The 23,098-nt window shown below is 45.0% G+C and overlaps 1 protein-coding gene across 1 annotated transcript in view; it reads right to left on the reverse strand.

Annotated features, from left to right (window-relative positions):
* The window catches only part of UBE2O (ubiquitin conjugating enzyme E2 O), a 62,148-nt gene that overhangs the window by 19,343 nt on the left and 19,707 nt on the right, over positions 1-23,098 (reverse strand). The window contains exons 2-6 of the mRNA XM_066200299.1: positions 9,703-9,762; positions 4,523-4,633; positions 3,741-3,838; positions 2,230-2,293; positions 389-532 (exon numbers count right to left, since the gene is read on the reverse strand). Of these exons, the coding sequence (XP_066056396.1) occupies positions 389-532; positions 2,230-2,293; positions 3,741-3,838; positions 4,523-4,633; positions 9,703-9,762 (477 nt within the window). The remainder of the gene's footprint in view (positions 1-388; positions 533-2,229; positions 2,294-3,740; positions 3,839-4,522; positions 4,634-9,702; positions 9,763-23,098) is intronic.

The following is a 23,098-nucleotide window of genomic DNA, read 5'->3' on the forward strand; positions in this document are numbered from 1 at the left end:
ATCAGCAGTCCAATGTCACAAAGAGATATGCTAATGGACTTGGAGCTGCTCCTTCTTTGAGCTAAGAGTCAGCAATATTTCTCCCTTTCTGGACAGCATGCAACACTAAGTTTCAATAGAAGATGTGCTCCTAGTGCCCTAATGATCAGCAGTATTGCCCTCTGAGTGTGCTGACACATGATCACTTTACAGGGTGCCAGCAGGGACCCTTGCTACGATGCTCAATAGTCCTGCCAGTCCCCAAGGAGAAATTTGTCACCTCAGAACAACACAGCCACAGCACATTTGCTCTTGGGAGGTTACCATGGCAAACTGACTCTGCTCCAAACAGCCAGCCAGGAACCATGCAAGGCAGAAGGTGGCCATGCGTCAGGGTGGCAGCCCTTACCTCTTCCACCACCACTCTGAACTTGCTCTTTGTGCTCAGAACAGGCTTCACACCCGAGAGCCACTGCACACTGGAGAACACTTTAGACGGCCCAATGAGGACTTGTCCAGGATAAAAGCCGTATGAATCATCAAAGAAGAGACCCTGTGTGAGAAATGGAGGAGAGAAAAACAGCATAAAGGACTCTAAGATCTAATATTCCAGCATTTCCCTTCAATCTTTTGTGATCAGCAAAATTAATATAAAGGTAAAGTCTGCAATATGCCCATCTCCTGTAGCTCGTCCTCTCCTGAAGGCAGCCCAGCAGTTCCTATAGCAACCTGCTCTGTCACACACCCAAACAGGACCAGGACTTGGTGCAGGAGAAGCAAAGGTGCTTGCAAGAAACAAAAGATGCACATTTCCACAGAGAGGTTCTCAGTAACAAGGCAGGCAAGGTCAGCTGGGCAAGGACACCTCTCTCTCTTCCGTGCTCTAATTCAAGCACATACATCTTTCAGAGGCAGAGGATGTGTGCCTTCACTCTCTGCTTGTCAAATTAAGTGTGTAAGTATTATTCCTGTCTCAGGTGGATTAGCTAATATGACAGTTCTTTGAAAACAAAAACAGGACAGTAAACACAATTGCTTTCCTAGAGTTCCTTCCCACTGATACTGAGATTCAGAGTGTGGGGGCGGACAGAGCAGTTTAGGGTAGATAAAATACTGAGCACAAAACTGCATTGAGTCTTGTAATTTGTCAGAAGGGATAAGAGCAGTGTGACAAGATCTAAGTCAGGTAAGCATCTAACACACAGCAATTCTGAGCACAGGATCAAGAGTAACACTGGAAAAAAGCCTGTGATTCAGTCCTGGCTGAATCTCCCCAGAGGACTCTGTACACTTTAAAGGCAGCCTGACTCAAAACAAGCCATCTCAAAATCGGGTAACCAGAAGCTGAATGTTGCTACAACATTGATTTAGCAAGCAGAAAACACACTGCACAACCCAAAGTAGCAGAGATTGAGGTATTGGAGAATATCGAGCGACAGACCACTCCTTTTCTGTACAGAACCAGAAAACCACAGCAGCACATCCTATTGAACTGATATTCCATTTACTCTCCAACGAGCTGGCATCAAGTATTAGCAGAAGTGCAGTTTTAGATCAAAGGGACCTTTGCTTTGAAGGCTGGGAAGGATAAGAGCTCAGTGCTTTGCTAGTTCCTAAGAATCACACGTCATCCTCTGTCATCTCCCAACACTGCTGCCAGGAGTGCAGCAAGGCCCTTTGGAAGAACAAGCAAGCTGTCATCAGCCTTTGAAGGTGAGAGAGGTTAGATCCCATCACACAGCAAACTGTTTTACCCAAAAGCCAGCAAAGCCTTCCCTGCCATGTGATTTGGAAAATGCCAGTATGGTAGCAGCTCTCTGTTCAAAAAATGCCATGGACTGCAGTAACGAGAGACATTATTTTACATGACCTGAAAACCTGCTTCTGCAGAACACCTGTTAAACAAAATACCTTTTTTTCCAGAAGAGAAGCAGTTTTAAAAAGCAGTAAATGGAGTAAGAGCCTTTAGAAGCACGTGCAGATAGAAGGAGCAGTGAGTGAACTGCCTTGACACCAGCCATCCCACAGCATGTTACACAAGTTGTTTACAAAGAAACCAGCTGGATGCATTAATTGTAATACCTCCTCAAACCCTGCTGGTTACTAACATTACCTTTAAACTGTTACTGTAATCGATACATTCTTAGGATTAACAAATGCCTACGAATTTTGCCTTCTCCCTCCCTCCTGTACAATAAGTTTCCAAGACAAAGTTGATCAAAAGGACTCTCAGGAGAGCCAGCAGCTCACCGAGTCACTGACGTGGGGACAAACGTCATACAGCTTGGCTCCATCTTCTGTGCTCATGGAACACCTGGAAAGCAGACAGGAGACACATGGTCACATTCCCAGAGCCATTCACCCCAAAAGCAAACTGCACCCAAGGAAGTGACACTACCTGAGCACGTCTGGCAATGCAACCAGCAGTGTATCACCAAGCTTTTAGGGTCCAGAGAAAAACTGGCTATAGACAAACTGTAAAAGCATTAAAGGTACCTAAAAGTCCCATTCAACATGTAAAAAACCATGCTAAGTAACTGGTTGGGTGCTGGACAAGACCTGTCTGCTGCAAAGGTCCCTTTGTTACACATGCCATGCTGGGACTTAAAGGCAATTTGGCCGTATTTCCTTCAGTAATAGCTTCATTTCCAGAGTAACTTCTGGTGGCATTTCAAATGATTCATTAGGAAGAGGTTTTGCAAACAGTACCTCACTTTACACAGCTGTTCAGGAGCTGGTACAAGATAACAAACAAAGTTTTAAATTGCACCAGTAACTGCAGGAATTACAGATATGTGTGGCTATTTTTCACTCCTAGTTTAACATACACCTAAGAACCTTCCAGCCTGGGTAAACTGCGTAGTAACACAGTCAAACTCTCAGATGCATCCACCAATCGTCTGCTACAGCTCCCACACTACTCACTTCTCTTAGACAGACTCAAAGCTGGCTGCAGGATTGGGAATTTGATTGTTGTGTTTCAAACATCAATGTCAGCACTCAGTTTACAAGACAGATGGGTTATTCCCAGCTGCCAGGCCCATACCCCTCTTGGCCCTCCACTGGTTCCTTCCTTCCCTTGCACCAAGAGTTTGTAGGATAAGACAGGCCTCAGTAACAGGGTGAACGTAGTGAGTTCATAAAGGTTAGCACACAAGTCACTGTCTCACATGCAAGAGGAACAGAATTCAGATCCTTCTGTTGGCTTTGCAGAAATTTCACCATGTATTTCTTTCAATATCTCTGGTTAAATCTTTCTCTAGACTTTGGATTGTTTTCATTTATAACAATCCCAGTGAAAAAGAAAGGTGTTCTATCTTGGGCTGCTTCTGCATCTTTGATAAAAACCACTAGCCTCCAAATCTCCACCATTTCACAGACCCTTTTTTAAGGTAAGAATTCTCCCTGCAGCTTGGTAAAGTTATGCTCTCCTACTGAGAAATAGTCTGAAACAACCATCCATCTTAAACTACTTTTGCAGAGAAGCACAGTTGAAAGACCAATGTGCTTTAGTTCTGGAGCACTGATCTGCTGGGATTGAAAAAAATTGACACCTTTCAGACTACAGCTTTTCCAGAGGGTTGTCAATGAATCTCAGTGCTTTCAGAGAAAGATGCATTCTCTTGCTCTACATCTGAAGATTATGCAAGCAGATAACTTATCACTATGTAAATGAAGCCCAAAGTGTTTCTTGTTCTCATAAAACAGATCAGAATTGTGAAAGCCAGGAGGGACAGTATTCCACAGGAAGAGAGAAGTACCTGGCTCCATTGGACAGCTTGAGGATGACCTGGTTCTTCAAGTCATAGACCTTGCCAAGCCAGCAGTCATAGGCTATGTAGTCACCATACATGAAAGGCTGTGATGAAAACAGGAAACAGAACTTTATAAATAATTGTTGTAGCTGGAGCCAGTTTTTATCACTAAGACTAATTTTTCATCCCAGAGGAGCTCATATCCTACTGTCTTCCCGCAGGCAGTGACTTGGGATGAGTTATGACATTCCTGCTCTTCACTCCCAAATTATCTTTATCTCAGAGGAAAAAGGAAGATGAAATTCTACCCCACCTCATCTCTGGAAAACACCTATCCACTCAAAGAGAGAAACAGATATGTTTGAGACTGTTCCAGCTCAACAGAAACATGCTTGACTCATCTCAGCACTTTTATAGCCTCTTTAAACAGCAGTGGTGTCGCAGCTCAGCAGTTCTGGCCCACAGCCATGGGCTGCCCTGGTCAGGTTGCCACACCGGCTTTCCACACTCAGTGCAGGAGTTCTCACAAAATTTAATGTCAGTCTAGACCTTCAAGACAATTTGGTCTCAGCAATGTGATGAGAAACACAGAACAGATGGGCAGACAAGGAGATGCTGCATCATCTTCTGCCAGGGAGGTGGCTTGCAGCAAGTTTAAAATAAAACCAAACTGCAGATGCATCTTGCACAACATGGATGCTTTGCTTTCAAGAGAATCTTGAAGTACAGCAGCATCCCTCCAAACCACCAGGCCCTGGCTCTCCCGTGTATTTTGGCTGTGTTCTCACCCAGATATGCTGTAGGTCTTTGCTGTTGACAGGGTAAAGGATGCAGTTGGTTCCCACCAGCTTCACAGCACACTCAATGTTGACGTCAATTACGGTTCCACACTGACTGTCCTGAAAACACAAAAGGGAAAAAAGGTTTGTTACTTAGGGAAGGTCCCACATACAAATGTATGAGTTTTGTGTACAAGTCCTAAGTTCAGAGACAAACAAACTTTAAGACTAAACCCCCTCTTTCCCTTCATGCCCTTGGTCTGCAGGGGCATTTCACACAACACTATGACAGCTCAGAAGGTGAGTTCACTATTACAGACCTGTAGTGTTTTCTTCCTAGTCAGAATCTGAAATGATTGCTAAAGCAGAAATAAGCCCATACTGTATCAGGTGATTAGTATTTACTTGCTTTAAAATCTGCCTGGATCCCAGCTCCACAGGACCACCTGCCCTGAGTCAGCAGGGTTACATCAGCAACAAAACAGAAATTCTTCAAAGCTGTTTTGACTTTAACTCACATAATCCTGCAGGATGCTATAAATGGTCTTTATTTTGTGTCATACTGGAAAAAAAAAATCTGGCACCTGTGGTCAAATTTCAACATTTGCAGCCAGATAATTACAGTTGGTCTAATTATAAGATGGTCTGTCATTATCTCCCTCACTTTTTAACGAAGTTTTAATCTTTGTTTGCCCCCAAGAAAAGAAGGCATGCTGTCAGGAGCCTTCTGGGGGCAGCTTGGCAGGGAGCACGCAATGTGAACGTTGCTCACACATATGGTGGAGGCCTGCAAAGAAGGGCTGCTAACCCAAACACTGTCGAAGGCAGCAGCTGCCTTGGCCTCCTGACAGCTGGGACAATCGATATTCTTATTTATTAAAGACCACAAGTCCATTATCAAAGCTGACTGAGGACCAGCATGACAAATGCCCTGGTATGAGCTGTCCTTATCTCAAACATCAAGGTCTCTGCTCCAGCAGGACTTGAGCACAACACTCAAAGGGCTTATACCCTGCAAGAACTCTTTGCTCAGTTCTGTTCTTTCAACCACGGGAAACGTTTAGTCAAGGCTTTCACTGAGAGCCCTGGGCAGCCCGTGAGGGAGTTCATGAGTTTTCAGGTGCTCAACTCATTCAGTTTCATGTTGAGGACTGGCAGTTGGAACAAAGACAGTCCATGGTGATTCCTGGACAGACTGCTCAGCCCTTTTGGCTGGCCTGCTTTCCACCTGCCTGCTGCTAGTTCTCTCCTCACACCACACCAGCCCAGTGCCCTGCAGCCCCAAGGCTCCCAAGGCAATGGGACCAGGAGAGCGGCACCTGCCCCAGGCAGAGCTGTGCCAGCACAGCCAGGAGGGCTGGGAGAGCCAGGCTGGCAGATCCCAAAGCAGCAGAGGCTCCTTCCCTCCAGCTGCTCCACATATCACTCCCATTCCTTTCCAGAAGGGCTGGGAAGTAAAGGGAGCCTTTCCCAGCTTCAGCTTTATCACAACAGACTGCAGCAATGCTCGTTGCCTGCACAGGCTGCCAGGAAAGAGCCCAGCAGAGCTGTACCATCACTCTCACCTGAAAAGGGTTGGCCAGAACTACACTGGCTTCACAACAGCTGCTGCCAGCATGATTCGAGCCGTGGGATGAGTGAGGCCTGCTCAGAAGTGGCACCTGCTCAACAAACCCACAGCTTCTGCAGGCTACAGCACAGCCCCCCGCCCTGCTTTTCCTCTAGAGTAAGCGAAAACAAGTATACCCGCATCATCCTCTGGCTGTGCTTTGCACAGGCCCTGTGTTTTAGACTGTTTCTTAGTCAGAACCAAAAGCCCTCCAGAAAAAAATTCCTTGCCCTATACTAGCATTTCAGAATTAATTTTTTCTTTATCAGCAGCCAACATGACAGCAGCTCTGAGACATGATACAATCCAACACCTGTGATTTCTGTGGATCATACTGTCTCCTGGTCTAAAAACCCTTTAATGGATGATGAAAGTATAGCAAGCAATAAAACCAGGACTGGAGTGACTGATGTGCTTCAGCACCCTCTGCTTGTTCTCTAACTGAGCTTTCCCATAGAGAAGCTACCTGTGTCACCCTAAAGGTGTCTCCCACCTAACACAGATGGGTACTATTAGCCACTGCCAAGAGCAACAGGTTTAGCTCAGCTGGCCTCTCCATCCAGTTATAAAATGCTTGAGCAAGTGCAGAGCCCTGTCTGTGGTTAAGAAAGCAGAGATCAATGTTGTGAGCAGCCCCAGAACCTACAGAGCCGTCGAATCAGTTCTCCTCCCTCACCTGCCACTGAACCTTCACTTACTATGAGTTTACTTATTTCCCTACGTGAAATGTAAGGAAATAAGTAAACTCATAATAAAGGAAGGTTCAGTGAAACATTAGCCTGCGACAGAGGATGCAGATTTGCAGGCTGAGGGCTTCTGCTGAATCACTCTGAGTTTATAGCAGTGCTCAGCAGTGCAGTCCCAGAAAGAGACGTTGCCAACTTGTGTCATCTTCCAGGACAGGTCCTCAGCTGGGCACAGCTCAAACACACCCATCCTTTCATTAGCTGACCCCATTAAAGGAGAGGCCAAATGAAAGGAGCTGACATTTCACAGTTCTGTTACCAAAATCAATTTCCATCAATTCCAACAGCAGAACTGGGTAACGGAGGTGACTGAACTGAATGAGGAGAGTTGATGGGTTCAATCCTCACTCACTCTACAACTGAGTGCACTCCCTACATCTTGTTCCTGCTTCTTCTGGTACCCTGACATCATGAAACACACTGGAGATATTGAATATTTAAGCAGTGAATGGATTCCTTCCCCATCAGACAAGGCTTTAAGGCAGACCAGCAAACTCCCATCCAAGAGTGCAGCAGCTCTGGAAACACAGCCTTCAATCCCGTATCCTCTACCTCCCATCCTTCTACTCTTTCCCTCAGCACTCTCGTTTCTACTAAGAGAATCTTTACACCACCCTTATTCCTTCATTTAAAAGGGACAGCATAGCCCAGCATCCTTTGAAGCAACAAAATCCAGGTCTGACAGATTACAGATCTACTTCTTACCTTTTCCCCAAATTAGCATCACCTGGAAATCACCTGGAAAAATTAACTTTCCACTTTTCCTGCTTCTCATCCAGCTGGATTAGACTTTCAGGCCTAACTGCATTCAGTGAAAATGATCTCATTTTATGCATTTCCCCCTGAAGCAGTCTTTTCCCACACTCAGTGCTCAATGAGAAACACATGGATTTGAGTCAGCTCTCCTCTCTTGAGGAACAGAGGATTTCGAGTCCTTCCCGCTCAAGGTTAAAAACAAGCCTTAAGAGAGTGTGTTGAATACAGAATAAGTTCCACATTCTCCATTTGCCAGGCCAACTGGCGCAGGGCAACCATCCCACATCCTGAATTTGGCAGGCTGACACTTGCAGGTTTTCTATTTTAAACACTCCTGTAATTTTTGGAATATATGTTAGCAAATGAAGGTTTTCTTTGGGATAAAGGGAGTTTTATTGTTTAATTTACCATATATTGTTTAATTAAAAAACATTTGAGGGTGAGGAAATAGATCGGATTTGTTACATTTTCTAATAAAGAGAGAAATTGAGTTATAATCTCACCATTCTGTCAATTAAAAAAAATGAAGTTACTGTGCACACGGGTCAAAAAATACCATTATTTAAACATGCAAACCAACAAAAATGAATGTGCAAGACAACTGCTGGGTACGTATCTACCAGAACATGTGCAGCAAGCCAGGGGAGCCAATTTCTGCTCAAATGAGAATGGAAATTGCAAACAAAAGCAGCACATCCATGTTTGCCAAGAGGAGAACAACCTGCTGTCCTGAAAGCTTAAAATGACTTTAAGAAGCACTGGATAACAAACAGCTGAGAGATAGGACTCAAAGCATCCCCCTGAGTGAGAAGAATATATAGACAGCTCCAGCTGTGCCAGGTACAACACTGTGAACAGCTGATAATTCCAGTTTCCACCTGTTCTTTGTTTCGGATGAGAACTCTTTCATAAAATCACATTTTTAGAAAAATATGTTGACTTCAAATTTCCATTTCAAACAACCATTAAATTTCTTAAGGAAATACTTTGCTTCAGCAATTTTCAAATTATCATTCAAGCTTTTCATTCCTTTTTTTTTTTCTTTGTAAAATTCTTGAAAAGGGGGGTGGATTTACTTTTATTACTTGACAAAAAAATTTGCTTTATTTAAAAAAAAACCCAAAAACCCAAACAAACCATGCAGGTCAGAGAAAAGCCTTCTCTATCCCTGCACCAGGCTGCACACCATGTGGTGCAACTGCAGCAGTTAGTGGCCAGCTGCTTCCTTCAGCACGGCCTTGGTAGCCACATTGCTGGAAGCAAGTCAAGAGAAGACAGAGGCAAGCACATGGCAGGGCCATATGGCTCAGGGTTAGAGGTTAGCTCTGAGCCACAGCAAAAAACTGCCAACCTTGCTGAGCTCCTAAAGAGAGCACATCCCATCTGATCATTGATACCCAACAATCTCCCCAGTATTCCCTACACAAAACCCAAATCCACACATCTGTGATAGACACAAGTGCCACACAACTAGAACAGAGTGGCTGGGACATAGAACAGCATCCAGAAAGAGCAAAGGGAACAATTATCAGCTGCTGTTTAAGAGCCAGCTTGCTTTTTGTCAACCTAGCTGTGTTGGATGCTCCAGCAGCATTGCTGTATTTCTGGGAGAAGCTGGAAAAGATGCTGCTTACTGCATATTGAGAGGTGTGCTGGAAAACATTCCCACTGAATTCTCTACTAGAGCACAAAAAGAGGCAAATGCAAGCAGTGGAACCGGGATCTGCTCCACTCCAACCTTCCTGCTAGGTCTGGGAGAACAGGTGCACAGTCCCCACATCTCAGAATGGATTAATGTAAAACTTTAAGAATGGCAGGGTGGACAGGCTTCTTGTCTCCTTCCCGGACCATGACCAGGACTGCTTGCTCAGGAGACCTTTGCAGATATGCAACTGTAGAGAGGCAGCCTTAGCAGCATTCCATTTTCACTGGATGCAGCTAAGTCTATCCAACACACTAAAAATAGAACGTGCTCAAAGCATTACTGTCCAGCTCCAATTCAGGCAATTTGGCAAGTCTTAGAAATCCATGCAGCAGTATCACAATCAAAAAAGGGACAAAGGAAAAAAAGCACTTACACTGGAGCTCATGTGTCTGACCACATCTCGAGGGACCACTGAGCGATCTTCAAGCTTCAGCTAAGGAGAGAGAGCGAGAGATTGGCTTTAGTGATGACCCCAGATGAGAGTCAGAAATAACATGACAAATACAAATGCACAGTATCCCAACCCTCCAGACTGAGGAGGATTGTAGCCGAGGATGCCGAGGCACTTCCGTACACAGAGTTAATCCCCTTGGCACAGTTGCAAAATCCAGTTGACAGATCTGACATCAGCAACCAGGGGATCCATCCATGACTGCGCTCTAAGTCAGCAGACGCATCAAAAAGGGTGCAGACATTGACTCATTCATCCCCTCAAGTCTCCCTCTCCTCTTCCCCTGCCTGCACCACGCATCATTCCCTACCCACATCCAGTCAATGACAGAAGACACACAAAGCAGCACATCACACCAGTTCTGTGTCTCATCCTGCACGCTTTTCACCCAAGATACTCCCAAATATCTGTGGAAAGCCTGTTTGGCCTGGGACACATAAAGCAAGGTCCTGTACAGTAAACCTCGGCTGGCAGGGGAATAGGTGACAAATCCACTGCAGCAAGCACTTGTCGTGGAAGAAAAGGAAAAGAAATGGCTGTTTCTGCACCTAGAAGCTCTCAGGTACACACAGGTAACAAAACATCAATAAGACCACGGATAAAATCAAAGCACTGCTTATTCCAGTTCCTGCTAAAGCACTTGCTGGTAAAGAACTCATTCTGGCAACAAAGGATGTGATTGGACCGTTCTTACAAACCCTACAGCAGCTCACACAGACCTGGGGGCACCAGGAGTGCTCCTGGAAAGGGAGTGTATCACTTGATGAATCCCCAGTGATTAACCAAGTGACGTCCTTCCAAAAGTGGCCCTTCATCCAGCTGTTTCAGTGACCTCAAGACTACTTGCAAGCTGTTTCATTAAGTGTTTTCAACAAGCTTAAAACTACAAAACGCAGCTGCCATTGAATACACTGGAATGCTACATTAGGGATGATGTCCTACAGGAGGAAACAAGACTGAACTCCAATTTCAGGCTTGCTCAGCCTCCCAGTAACTCAGTGAAAATCTCCCTCTGCTGAACAGGGAGAAGCCTCATCTGCATTTCAGCGGTCCAGAAGTTATTTGCATCGGTACATCACTCTGAGCCCTGCAAACACACACATTACACACCCCGTGCACTGGGAAGTGCCACATGAACGCACCATAGGGGACAAAGCCTCTGTCGCGTGTCACTTTCAGAACCAACCATGCCACTGCTGCTGCACTCCAGGCTTTTCCTTGTTCATCCCCAGCCTGAACTCCACTGTGCTTTGTCAGCATTTCATCTGGACCCACTCCCTGGCTCACAGCCTGCTTTACTAAATTAGACAAATCTATAATCCAAGAACAGGATCTGGAATCAGACCTAAGGACCTGAGTATTTATCATCTTCTCGACTGCGTGTCTCAGTAAGAGAGGAAGAGACCCAGCCAGGCAGGCTTTTAGACCCAACTTCTGGAGTCAGAACCACACCAGAGTGGGAAACCTGAAGCCCACAGTACTTTTCCAGATTGTAGAAATGTTTTCGCTGCCTCCCACATCCCACTGCGGTATATAGATAGATATGAATTTTTATACAGCTTTCTATAATTATTTGTTGAAGTAAGTACTGTATAGGCAGCCTTTTAAAATTCAGAATCAGGCTGCAACATTCACATTCCGGTAAGTACTCAGGCATGAGCAGCAGTTTGGGTATTGTAGCTGAAGTATTTTCGCTGCACAGCTCCAAGTGTATGATGATAGTTTCATTTCAAAATGCATTAGGGCTTAAATTGATGCATTATGTTTCAACACATCACTGAGCCACGCTGTTCCCTATGATGCAGCCTCTGAAGAACCCGGATCATGAAGATGATTTGATTGTTACCCAGCAGCAGCAGCAATACCTTTGGGTTAGTCAATGCTGGTAAATCACAGAAGATGTAAATCAGCAGCATTCCCATTTTGTCATCCTTCCTCAAGAATATAATCATCCAAATTCCTCCCAAAGCAAAGCATAAGACTTTCTCTACAGAGGGTCTATATTTAACCTATTTTCAGGTCTCTCAGCTTTTAAAGGCAGCACTATTTTCAGCTTCATGTGCCAGACCCACCTGTCTCAGCTGCAAGAAAAAGCAAGCCAAAGAGCAGGCAGAATGCCAGCATCAACAATAAATACTTCACAGGTCTGTCATGTCACAAAAGACTCAAAACCCACAAGAAACCCAAGCAGAATAAGCTGTAATGGCTGTTGATGAACACAACAGTTCAGTCATTCCTCCTGTCCTGTCACACCCAGAGCAATGTGATCATGGACTGAGGGACAGCCCCCTCCCTCAGCACTGAGGGAATTCTGTTGCAGAAGCACTTTAAAAATAGGCCCACACAGCTCAGTTGCTATATTTACCTCTATGAAAGTCAGTATTAACATGGCTGGGTTTATGTCCTAGCCATGTGCCTCAGTAATAGCCCAAAGAATGAGAAGAGTCTCCCAGAGGTGCTCCAAGGAACCCTCTGCTCCTCGTATGCCAAGCTGAGCTTCCTCCTCAAATGCAAGATGTGTTTTGTGTTGCCTTTTAAAAAAATAAATTCACTATTACACATGTTAAATAAGGCAAACCAAAGACACCCATCACTACACACACATTTTACCCTGGTGAAGAGGGATGACACACCCAGCCCGGGGTCAGTTATGTTCCTTACTGGCCTTGACTGCAAAAAGAAGTGGCAGAATAGCTCTGGCCCCCATTTACTTCCTTTGCTATTCAGATGCTCTCTTGGTGCTCAGCACTGAATCAGAGCCTGAGCTCCACAGCAAATTTACTCATCAAAAGGCAGCAGCTGCAATCTGGAGAACACCTGATACTTTAGCAGGGCTGATGATGCTCTCAAACCACACACAGCAGGAGGGGTACACAAATTCTGATTTTCTGCATAGAGAACAAGCACCAACAGGACCACATTCCCCTTCTCAGCTGAGTCATTCTCACCTCAGATGAAATAAGGGAGACATCAGGGCTCACACCTGGAACTGGGCAGACAGAGAGGATAGATATTTCCACTGAGCATTAACTCATTAAGCCTTGGGAGCTTTCTGCTTTCAGACACTTGCCTAAATTTTTATTATAAACTTGTCATTTGAAACAAAATCTTTGTGGTTTGGGTTTTGTTTGTTTAAACTTACAGCATAGGTTGAGATGTCTGTGACAGAAAACTGGATCCTCACTTTAGCAAACAATTTGGCAGTGAGGTGCAAACATCCCCGGGCAGGGGTGGGCTGAACTCCCACTATAACTCTCCGGGTTTAATCTCTCAGATCCATTGAACAAATGCAAGATATAGTGCCAATTTTCCTCTCCAACAACTCCCTGCTGACAAGAGCTCAAAACCAAAACAATTTACTTCGATAATCTGGACTAGCCACAGATGCCATGTATTGTGGCAAGTAAATAAGCAACAATCACTTCTGAAGTTCAGTGGCAAATAATACAGGAGTTGCTGGGACTGACACAGGGACAACCAGCCCTGGGTGGGGTGTATACAAACAAACTGAATACTGGAGATACTCAGTGGAGGCATAAATCCCTGGTCTCTCTCTGCATACCTAAAGCAGAGCTTTAATTCACTAATTAGCAATTCAGGTTTGCTTGTAGCATCATTGGTACCCAACAGTGGATAAAACCACTTCCACACAGGCTCCAGCTACCGGTGTCATCATCCCTCAGTGTTTTTTTTCCAACAAAGGAGAAAGGACAACTCATTCATGCTTACCGCCAGCACATACCATCCCTTCCTATTCCCATACACAGTTCCTTTTCTGCATGGGGCAGGAGTCTTGGTATTTCACTTTAGGAGAATCGGTAGGTGGTAATTCTGCCTGCAAATAGCACTTTGGTTTGCTACTGCCACATTGCACTCCAGGTAGACAATACTGTCAAAGGAAGTAGGGATGAGAAAACTGTCCCCTGCTCCAAGCATCCCAAGAACAGAAGCTGGGGACAAGTTTAAACACAGATAGGAACCTGAATGCATCAACACACAGTCCTTGGTTGTGCAGTCTCAAATATGCCAGGACACACCTTCCTTCAAAGGAGCTGACTGCTGAGCTGCATGGCAGGTTCAACCCACACTGGGACACCAGGAAGGACAGGAGACCTTGGCACTGTGATTCAACACCCAGCTACACACAGATTTAGGAGCACACCTTTCACCTGGATCAGTCATGGTTTTACAGTTGCATTTCTGCTCAGCTACCCAGCAACAGAGAGCAGCCTGCCTGTGGGAGAGGGGCCCTGATCCAGTGTAATGACTGACAATGCCATCTCCCCGTGTCAAAGTTCATGCTTGGCCAGTGCTGTCTCAGATTCTGGAGCAGCTGAGAGAGCTGGGGAGGCTCAGCCTCGAGAAAAGCAGGCTCAGAGGGGACCTCTTCCTTCTTTGCAGCTCCCTGGAGGAAGCTGTAGCCAGGTGGGGGTCAGGCTCTTCTCCCAAGTAACAAGACAAGAGGAAGCAGCCTCATGTTGTGCCAGAAGAGCTTTAGACTGGGTATTAGGAAAAAATATCTTCATCAAAAGGGCTGTCAAGCACTGGCACAGGCTGCCCAGGGAAGTGGCAGAGTCACCATCCTTGGAGGGATTTAAAAGATGTGCAGCTGCAGCACTTGGGGACATCATTTAGTGGTGGGTTTGGCAGCGCTGAGTTAATGGTTGAACTCAAAGGTCTTTTCCAACCCAAAGAATTGCAATGTCTGACCAATAAAGAATTACATTTGCTCAAGGGTGATAGTGTGACCCCACAGCCTTTACCTCCAAACACAATCACTGTGGTGACAACATCACTTTCTATTCCAGACACATTCTGAATTTCAGCCTCCAAAACAAGAGCTCTGGAAACAAGCTCGTTCAGATGGAGGAGAAAAAGCAGCACACATTGGGATCTGCTAATAAAAATGAGAAGACAAGGCACCACAAAAAAAAAAAAAAAAAAAAAAAAAAAAAAAAAAAAAAAAAAAAAAAAGGAGGAAAGCACAATGCTGGATATGAAACTCTGTACATTGACCTGAACTGCTGTATGATGGTTGAGACATTTATCCAGCTGACTCAGAAGTGAATTATCTATTATGAAAGCTGCTTCTGCCTCTTGACTTAAACAAGGAGTTGGACAACAGTGACCACCACAAGGGCAGAGAGGCCAGGCACAGACCTGTCACTTCTATTCAGTCTGGGCCACTTGTCCATCTCACAGGTCCCAAGCCTCCCCTTGCACATCTTGTGTAACTGATCTCATTTAAAGCACTGCTCCCAGGCTCTGCGCCTACAACTGTAAACAAAAAAAGTAAAAAAAGAAATTACTTGCAATTTTGTGAAGCCTATTTTGAATTCTCTCAATGGGACTAAGAAAGGAAGTGTGAGGGGAAAAATAATAATGCCTTTTTTAGATGTATTATAACTTTCTAACCTCCTTCATAGTCAAGCCAATGTCTTATCCATAGAAAACACGTCACACTTGTCTTTTTGTGACAATGGACAGACACTGTGATGGAGGAGACATGAACTAGGTACCTGATCTCTATCCAACATCAACAGTTAGAACTTTAGACTCACACACATAGAGGGTTTTTTTAAGCTGCACTGGAGAGTTCTCCCGGCAAGTCAATATTTGAATCTGTTCAGGAGTTAAAAATTAATACACTCCCTGGACATTCCTCCAGGGTCACCAGGACTGTCAGTGTCCTACAATCCCCACATTTGCATTTTGTTTTGAATGGACAGCACCTACTTGAGAGCTTGGAAGCTGCCATGGAAACTTGTAACATCAATGGTCAGAAGATGAAGAAAACACACAGGTTAAGAGCAAAGGGAAAGCAACTTCCGCACCAACAAGTGACAAGGCAGGACAGACCTCTCCAAACCTCAGTACCACACTCCATAGCCAGCTAAAGCTAAATCCGAATGCCTGGTGCTGGGAAAAGGTAAAACCTTGCTTCATCAAGCTGACAGGCTCCTTGGAAGTATTTTCAAAGATCTGGACAACCTCTCAGCACCTGAAACAGGACATGATGCACCACAGTTCCCTGGTTTCTAAACCCAAAAGCAAATAGATCCTTCTCTCCAGTCCTGAGGCTGTGACTTGGAAAGCTCCAGCAGATGCTGGTTTGTGACTGGGACCACTGCCAGGCTCTTACTGGAGGTTAAGAGGAAACCTCCTTACTACATGAAGCAGCTGCTGGCCACCACCAGCTCCAGCCCCAGGCACTAAGAGAAAACAAAGCAGCTCCAGAGCTGCCTTGGCACTGGAATGCCTGTGGGATGGGTGCTCATGGAAATGGGCAGGAGGGAGCACAACTGGCAGCAGCCAACCCAACTCAGCATCCCCCAGTTCTTTTTTTTTTTTTTTTTCACCTTTAAGGTCTGATTACACACCCAAATTCACTTCAGCTAAAACAGCAGTATAGCAATCAACTCAACACAAGCTGTTTTTATTTTAAATCTAGATGAGGTGTCTAAAAAAGCAAATCAGCTGTCTAAATATAGCATGGATACACCAAGTTAGATGACAAAGGTCCAGAAATTCAATGACCCAGAAGATCTGAAGCCAAGATATTTTAATATCTTTTCAGTATCAACACATTACCAATGGCATCACATACTACTCTTGGAAAAATATGTTCCATATCCAAATTCACTTCCCGTGAAAGACTTGTTACATTGATCAGACTGCATTGCACATGAGCAGTTGTAAAAAGCAAGAGGAGAGAAGATAAAGCAACAGCAGAGAATCCTCTGGAAGCTCAGAGTTGATTCATACTGTGACATTTGAAGTGGCACATGTTGTGTCACTTCTAACTGGGGTTTTCCAGCCATGCTGGGTTTTTATGGGAAAGCAAGATGGGCAAATGGGAAAGAAGACAGACTACTAGAAACTTCAGACTCCTGAGAACTAAAATTCTACTACCCAGAAGAGCTGAACAATGAGCTACACAATACAAAGGGTTTTAAAAACAGCCCTTGAGGGATGCAGCTGCAAAAATATGAAAATAAATCTTTTGCACTGATTGGTACAAAAATTCTGCCTATGACACCTCCTGGCTACTCCTACAAGGCAAGAACAAGTAGTCTGCAGCCCTTCCAGACAAAAAATTCAACATCTGCTGGAGACAGGAGGCTCTGGAGACTCCTGCATTACTTGTAGAAGAACTATACCCTTCTGGGGCAAGGCCTAAACTTTTGCCTGGAGAAGTGTTAAATGCCAGAGCAGTATGTGGCTTCCTACACCAGCACAGAACTGAGCTGGTCACTGCTCTGCCATGTAACTCATACCTTTAATTCATAGAATGGTTTGGGCTGGAAGGGACTTTAAAACCACCTCGTTCCACCCTCTGCCATGGGCAGGGACACCTTCCACTATCCCAGGTTGCTCCAAGCCCTGTCCAACCTGGCCATATGCACTTCCAGGGATGGGGGAGCAGCAACTTCTCTGGGCAACCTGTAGAGACATGGAGATTTTCACCCATTTTACTTTAGCATCATTCTGCATTTTCATATTGTCATGATACTTCTTGTCATCTGAAAGCACTCAAAGAATCACAAAAGGAGAAAATATTAAAGTTACTTAGGAATTGCATCAGGAGATTAAAAATTTGTTCAATGTGAACGACTGAACCAACTCTCAAGAGCCTTGAGTGACTCAGGAACACACAGTTCCCATTTGGTTTGGTCAAAGCAGGGGAAGGACAGCAAGCAGGATTCTTTGTTTCCTGTATTCTGTGCAAGACTCCAAAAGCTTGTTCATGAGGCTGCTTTGGGCAGTGCAAAACACCCCTCTGGGAAAGGTCAGGCTGATGATTAACTTCAGGTACAGAGGGACAGAACAGGGGTAGGCAGCAGGGGTGCTAAAATGCTCCCCTGCTCTGAAATAAATGTTTCAGAACACTTCACAGAGGCTAAGATGAAACCAAGACAGCTTCGCATGGCAGCAGCTCTACCTGCAGGCAGTCACCTGATCACAGATTACAATTCTTTTGTTCATGCAACCAGCAGCTCTGAATCTGCCAATCATCCAACATTCAGCACATCCACAGCAGCACAAACTAAGATCCACCACTAAGCCAACCCCAAGTAGTGCCTGCTACCTGCAAACTACTGTGGATTAATAGTACAGTTTGAACATAATTATTTTTTCAGAAAACAAGAAAAAGGCATGGCCTAAAGCAGAATTTCCTAATTAGCTCATGAAGATTCCTTCAGTGGTAGGGATGAACACAGCAGTTTCCAGCCCCAGGCCAGCACACACTGCTCTAAACACACACTTGCCTCTAACCAGCTGAATGTCTACGAAACTCTAAACCCCTTCACTAAAGGAACATGATTTTTTATCTAATTACACACAAGCTGTATCCAGGGCTGCCAGGGCCAGGCAGCACCTGCCGTCATGTAGAGTCACTGAGTAAACAACAAGTGAGTTTGTGGCAGGCAGCAAAGAAGAGAAGTCTCTGCAACACCCACAGGAGACCAGGCAATCTGAAAAATGAGAACCAGATCACTTCCTCCACATCACTATTCCCTTTTGACACTGCTGGAGGTGCAGGGAGGCTTGTAACACAGCAGCTTCCAAATCCAGCTGTGTCATTAGTTCTGATAATCTCCCAATGCTGTGAAGCCTCCCTGGGGACCTGCAGCTCTTGTAAGACAAAGTGACAGACTCTGTAATTTGTCTTTATGACATATTATGGAGACAGAGAAACCTGAAGTCACTCAGTTCAGTTGAGTCCCTTCCAACTTCAGGCTAAAGCTTCCTGAGTCTCCCCTATTTTCACACTGATCCCCAACGGATTTGTAGCTACTTTTGTTCCTGTTCATATTTCTGACCACACAATGTATTGGTTTTATTTTTGGGCAGTAAAGTATAAAACTCCTTCCACAGCAAAGTTCTGGTCTTTCAGTCACAGCCAAACAGTGCAGGATCTTCCCCTCCTCCCAGCAAATATCACCTTTGAGCCACCTGGCAGAAAGACACTGAAAGATTCTATTTTCCTTTTCCAAGAGGTAGAATTTGGTTAAAAAACCTGAATAAATCACTGGATGAAACAAAAGTTTACTGTAATTATAACGTGGGTAAATGCTGTGCTTTGGAGCAGAAGAACCTGCCTTTAACAGAAATCTTTTGCTAAGTAAAAGTAAATCTTCTACTTGGATACCCCTTGTCCAAGAAGTATTATTTATTTTACTGGCAACAAATCACTTCTGTGGCTCTGCATATTTACATGACATTTTGGAAAACACTACAACACAGATTCCCTGGTCCAGTGAGCGCACAACTGAAAATGAAGTACAAGGCAGAAATTCAAGGGAAGAAGATAAGACAACAGGAAGGCTGCTGGGTTGTTATTATTTAAAGGAAAATAAGTAGGTTTGGGAGCATTTCCCAGAAGAGAGAATGTGGCTGGGAGAGAGGAGGATCCTGGAAGTAGACAAGCAAAGCTGCATAAACAACAGCCACTCTCAGTTTTTCAGTATCCTCAGCCTCACATTCCTATCTGGTGTGTAAATGCCCAACACCACCACACACCCACACGTGCCAGCCTGGGTTGGATGCCTGAAAAAGGGGTAAAGCAGCAAAGACAACCTGGTATCTAAAGAAATAAACTACAGAAGAGTTTGAATTTTGTCAACCTTGTCATCAGGTGCTGTTTGTTCAAACAGTACATTCCATACTCACTCCCATCAACCAAGAACCAGGACTTTCAGCTGGGAACACAATCAAATCCTATGTCTGCAAAAAGATCTACAAAACTTTAGAGGAAATAAAAAGAATAAAATAATAAAGTAAAAATAATTCAGAATGCATGAATGTAATGATGCTCAGCATAAAGACATAGAAGGGTTAAGTTTAAAAGGACATGGCTATAACTAAAAAACATGTAAAGATCTTTCAAGAGAATATTTAGTGACTAGGAAGTCACATAGAATTCTACAGGGAATCTTTCAAAGATATCCTCAGTTACAGGATTTAATCTAAATGTTGGATTTTTGTTCTTAGCAGCAGTTTATAGTAAAAAATTATCTCCCTTCTCAGTGTTTACAGTTCTTGCCTCATGTACTCAGTCTTCTGGGTACAGCAGTTCTGGGAACATCAACTGTTAAACAGAGAAGACAAAAGGATCATCTCCAGGTGCAATGTCCCATAAGCACAGATTGTTACAGGACACCTTCTCCCTGAGAGGCTGAGTAAAAGCAATACTACCCTCCCATCACCTCTGCCTAAGGATTTGAGGAAAGCTTGACCAAGAGCAGTGCTCCAGCACCAGATGGCACTGTTACCTGAGGAAAACCGCAGCAGACCAGAGTTACAGGCACAGGAGAAGCCGGCTGAGAGAAGCGAGCAGGAAAGTGGACATCATTTTGTCTATACCTCAGCCAACACTGCTCCCACAGTAAAGCCTCACCCAAAGCACAGATCAGACCCAGGGATAAACTGCTGTGAGGAACCCAGCAGCCCCACAGACCCTCAAGCCCAGTGGGTCAAGAGATGCCTGGTTCCACCAGGACCTAAGGAATGGCTGCAGAGACCCTGGTGAACACTGACCACGCAGGTGAAAGCAGTGGCTGTGCTGCTCTTTTGGCAGCATCTGATAAGCTCTAAGGGAGATGCATTTGACTGCTAGAAGAAACTCCCTGAGGAGCTCACATGGATGCTGACACCACCCAGTGTGACAGGAAGAAGAGAATCCCATTCAAGCCTCCAGTCTGGATTCCCAGGATTCCCAACAGCCCGCTGTTTTAACTTGCTAATTAAGCTGTGTACCTCCTTGTGTGCAAAAATAGCTTGTTCATTTACCTGAAGCAAAAGAATTCCTCAAATTGTTGTCTTGGGAGGGAGATGGCAGTTATGCAACAGGTTTTCCAGGGTCTTGCCGGACCTGGATGGATGGGGATGCCACCTGGGCAGCATCAGCAGCACAGAAATTAGTCACTGGCCACTCTGAGCTGCATTTGGGGCATACTGCCAGGTCTGGGGGAAAGAGTGGGGCTGCTCAAATCTCCACCTGCCTTTCAGAGGATAAAAACGATACTGTGAGGAAAACTGTGTGACTGTTGCTGGCCAATTCACTCCCAAGGCACAAGAGGTGTGCCTCACCTTTTTACATCTTTGAGAGTAGAAAGAGTGTATCCACAAAAAACATTCCTTTGCTCCACATTCCTGGAGCAAACCAGGGTGGGCTCTTTTGCTGAGCTAAACTGTGCTAACTCTGTGCTAGGACACAAAGCACTCTCCTTCCCTTTTGCAATCAGCAGAAACTCCTTATTAGCCCACAGCAAAAAATCCACCTTGCAAAAACTGCCAGGGAACAACAAGAGGGAGACATATCAACAGAAAATCACCGTGTCTGCTTTCCAGCTGGTTAGCTCATTTGCTGCTGCTGTGAATACAAACCAGCCATTTAAATTAGCTTCTAATTGTTCACAATTATTCAGACACAGCATAACCTGCAAGCAGGAAGACGTCAGGCAAGTAGGAGAGAAAGAATGGCTTCAGATGCCTTGACAAGATTCACATATTCATGCCTTGCAAGTCTCACAGCCTGCCATCTCCAGCAACGCTGCCTCACTCACAGACCCCCCAGATTGCAGAGGAAGGAGATAATCCATGGGTGTTTCTACACTTCAGGTTTCTACTCTTTCCTTCTCCCATTTTTGGACTGGTTCAAAAATTAAACCAATAATATTTTGGTCTACCCCAGTCGTTCACAGTCTCTGCACACACAGGCAGTTTGAGCAACACTATTTATAAAGCTGCTTAAAATTCTGGACACAGCCAGAGCTCTTTGATAGGATGTCAGCCATGCGACACCCGAGTGTAGGAGGTTGACACAGGATGGTTAGTGTAATACAGCCCACTCTCCTTTCCCTTTCTTTCACCCAGAGCCTCCACTACCACCCTCACAGGAGTCCCTTCCCCCACAGACAGCAATGTTTCACAATTGCTGCAATTTTCTCTCCTAGGGAAGATATTAGTGTGTTTTCCTTAAATCCCTAGAGTGCCTGTTTTAGTTCACATATGAGACTCAATGCAAGTCCAGTCTGCAGGTCAACTTACTTCAGGGGACCGAATCCAGATATATCTTAAGGAAAGAATACCCTCACATTCAGCCCTGTTTGGATCCAGAGTTAGAGCACTGCCACAGAGCCAAAATACTCAAATAGCTCTAGGAGCTTCAACAAATTTAATAAACTTGAGCAAGAATATGTTATCAAGTACAGAAACTCCTAGAGGAGACAAAATAACCCTGAAAAGCAATGCATAAATAGCTGTAGCTGAAAGCACAGCAAATGCTGTGTCATGCCACATTCCCAAGTCAATCCCAGGCAGCGAGCCCATGAAACTGCCCAGCCTCCCTTGTACCTCCTCTGAGTTTCATGCTTGCTCTGGAATCAGAGCATCCCCCTGGAGAAATATTCCTGGTTGATCTCACATGCAGAACACACTGCCCAAACACACCGCAGTGCCTCAGTGCTCTGTTACACGGGAGGAATGCTGCACGGACAGACAGGCTGCCTGCAGCCTGAGGAGAGGAGGGAAGGCAGTGGATTCCAGAGGTGGATCAGGACCTGGCTAGCTTAGCTGAGAAATACAGGATGCTCAGGCTGGCCTTGGGGGCAGTTTCTACAGCTAGTGATTAAGAGCACTCTGGGGACACTCAAATTTAGCTGACAAGGAAACCAGTGGTACAGTCTCCTTGTGGGGACACAGCCAGGGCAGAGGTCTGGGGTCACCTCATTCCCTCCTGGCACAGAGCAAAGGCAAACACTGCATTAAGAGGTACAGTGGCCAATGCTCGCTCCAAGGCAGAGCAAGCATTCTGCAAAGGCTTCCTGTTAAATAACACGCCTCTGAGCCAGCTGTATCTACAGTTAAGTCAGACATTGCTTAAAAAAAATCATCAAAGCCTTTACATTAGCTGAAGCAACCTCTGGAATGCTAGAGAGAATCTACCCAAAATTCAGTGGCAGCGTGGGTACCCCGTGCATGCATTTATTTCTGATAAACAGCAAAGCCACTCCCCCAGCTCACACTGCAGAAGAGTATGTGAATGCTACTGGGACAATGCAGCACAATTGCATCATTGCCCAAAAAACCTCAGCTGCATTTTCTATTCACTGACAGAGTTTCAGTTATCCCCCACATACATAAATGCTGTATTGGCCATTACAAAAAGGAGGAACAGCCCCCACTGAATCCATACACCAAGCTACAGAAGCCCAGATATTTAACGACTGGATTTCTGCAACCCCTGCACTGTGACATCCCTTTCTGTGAAGGGTGGATCCAACACCTGCGGAATGGCTGGGGGAAGACTGAA

The sequence above is a fragment of the Chamaea fasciata genome, unplaced genomic scaffold, assembly GCF_029207755.1.
Source record: "Chamaea fasciata isolate MVZ Bird 193981 ecotype frontalis unplaced genomic scaffold, bChaFas1.0.hap1 SCAF_19, whole genome shotgun sequence".
In the NCBI taxonomy this organism is placed as follows: domain Eukaryota; kingdom Metazoa; phylum Chordata; class Aves; order Passeriformes; family Sylviidae; genus Chamaea; species Chamaea fasciata.